At 38.9% G+C, this 1,734-nt stretch overlaps 1 protein-coding gene across 1 annotated transcript; it reads left to right on the top strand.

The window, feature by feature from the left end:
• Nucleotides 1-432: 432 nt before the first annotated feature.
• LOC103748925 (olfactory receptor 13C8) lies at nt 433-1,377 on the top strand. Its single transcript, XM_008851705.1, has one exon. The coding sequence runs from the start codon at nt 433-435 to the stop codon at nt 1,375-1,377; it is 945 nt and encodes a 314-aa protein (XP_008849927.1).
• The last annotated feature ends 357 nt before the right edge of the window (nt 1,378-1,734 follow it).

Here is a 1,734-nt window from a genome sequence, read left to right on the forward strand (position 1 = left end):
AATCACAGCAATAATGATGAAAAGAAAGACAAAGTGACAGTGAAACACACTAATTTATAGAAATAACATTAATAACTGTAAGAAATTGTGAGACAAAAAGAAAAATATTGCACAGACAATTAATCCCCAAATGCACATTTGTGTGCTGAATACAGCCTATTAAATGCTGATTTGCCAGTGGGTCAGAAACAGAACTTGTAGATGTGGCAAATGATCCAAAGATTGTTTCTCTGAACTGAGAAGTCAGATTGATATTCCTGAGACAGGGACCTAGGTTTCTGGTATGAAATTTTCCCACTGTTACAATGCTACATCCAAACACAGGCCTACAAACCATGTGATTCCTTTCAGAAAACTGTACTTGCAGATGTTGTATTAATAGATTTCTTCCTATTATCTACAGAGTTCTGTTGGAGAAAGAGCACATGTAATATGGAAGGAGCCAACAATTCCATGTTGACAGAATTTATCCTTGTGGGACTTTCTGCTCATCCAAAGCTCCAGTCAATTTTCTTTGTGCTAATTCTGTGCATGTACCTGATGATCCTGCTTGGAAATGGAGTCCTCATCTCAGTCATCATTTATGACGCTCACCTGCACACCCCCATGTATTTCTTCCTCTGTAATCTTTCCTTCCTGGACATTTGTTATACAAGCTCCTCTGTCCAACTAATTCTTGACAGCTTTCTGACAGTGAAGAAAGTTTCCTTTTCTCAGTGCATGTTACAAATGTTCCTCTCCTTTGCCATGGGGGCCACAGAGTGTGTTCTTCTAGGCACCATGGCACTAGACCGCTTTGTTGCCATTTGCTTCCCACTGAGATACCCTGTCATCATGGCCAAGGATAGGTACGTGCCCATGGCAGTTGGATGCTGGGCTGCTGGACTTGTTGATTCTACGGTACAAACATTCCTTGCAGTGCAATTGTCATTCTGTTCTAATAATGTCATTCAGCACTTTGTCTGTGAAATTCTGGCTGTTCTGAAACTGGCCTGTGAAGATATCTCAGTCAATGTGGTCAGCATGGCAGGGTCAAGTCTGCTCGTTCTGGTTATCCCAGTGTTAGCAGTTTCGGTCTCTTACATTTTTATTGTTGCCACTATTCTAAAAATTCCTTCTACAGAAGGAAAGCGGAAGGCTTTCTCTACTTGCTCTGCCCACTTCATGGTGGTGATTATATTTTATGGAACTATCTTCTTCATGTACACAAAACCCAAGTCTAAAACCACGACTGATGCAGAAAACCAAGATGTCTTTGAGGCCCTCATCTCCCTCTTCTATGGAGTGATGACTCCCATGCTCAACCCACTCATCTACAGTCTAAGGAACAAGGATGTGAAGTCTGCTGTTCAGAGAATGATGAGGAGGAAACTCTGATAAAACAAATACTGATTTATGATATGTGACTAAACATTTGAAGTGGTTGTAGACACAAAATTCATAGAGAAGAACAGCATGTGAAAACAGGTTCCAAACAATGTGACATTCAAAAACGTGTTGATGTGCTGGAAGTGTTTTGGTTGCTTTTGTTACAATTAGTTTGTTTTTTTCTTCTAAAGGTAGAAGTGAGACACATTCCTGGTTGTAAAATATACTATTACAGAAATGCAAAAATAATTAAATACTTTTAAAAATGTGACCAAAGAAAACTAAACAAATTTTAGAAAGTAATAGACAAAATATGTTCTTAAAAGCACTTTACAACCTGTAGTAGGTACATAATCAGTGAGTGTG

Source organism: Nannospalax galili, unplaced genomic scaffold (genome assembly GCF_000622305.1).
Source record: "Nannospalax galili isolate Female #2095 unplaced genomic scaffold, S.galili_v1.0 scaffold105, whole genome shotgun sequence".
NCBI lineage: Eukaryota > Metazoa > Chordata > Mammalia > Rodentia > Spalacidae > Nannospalax > Nannospalax galili.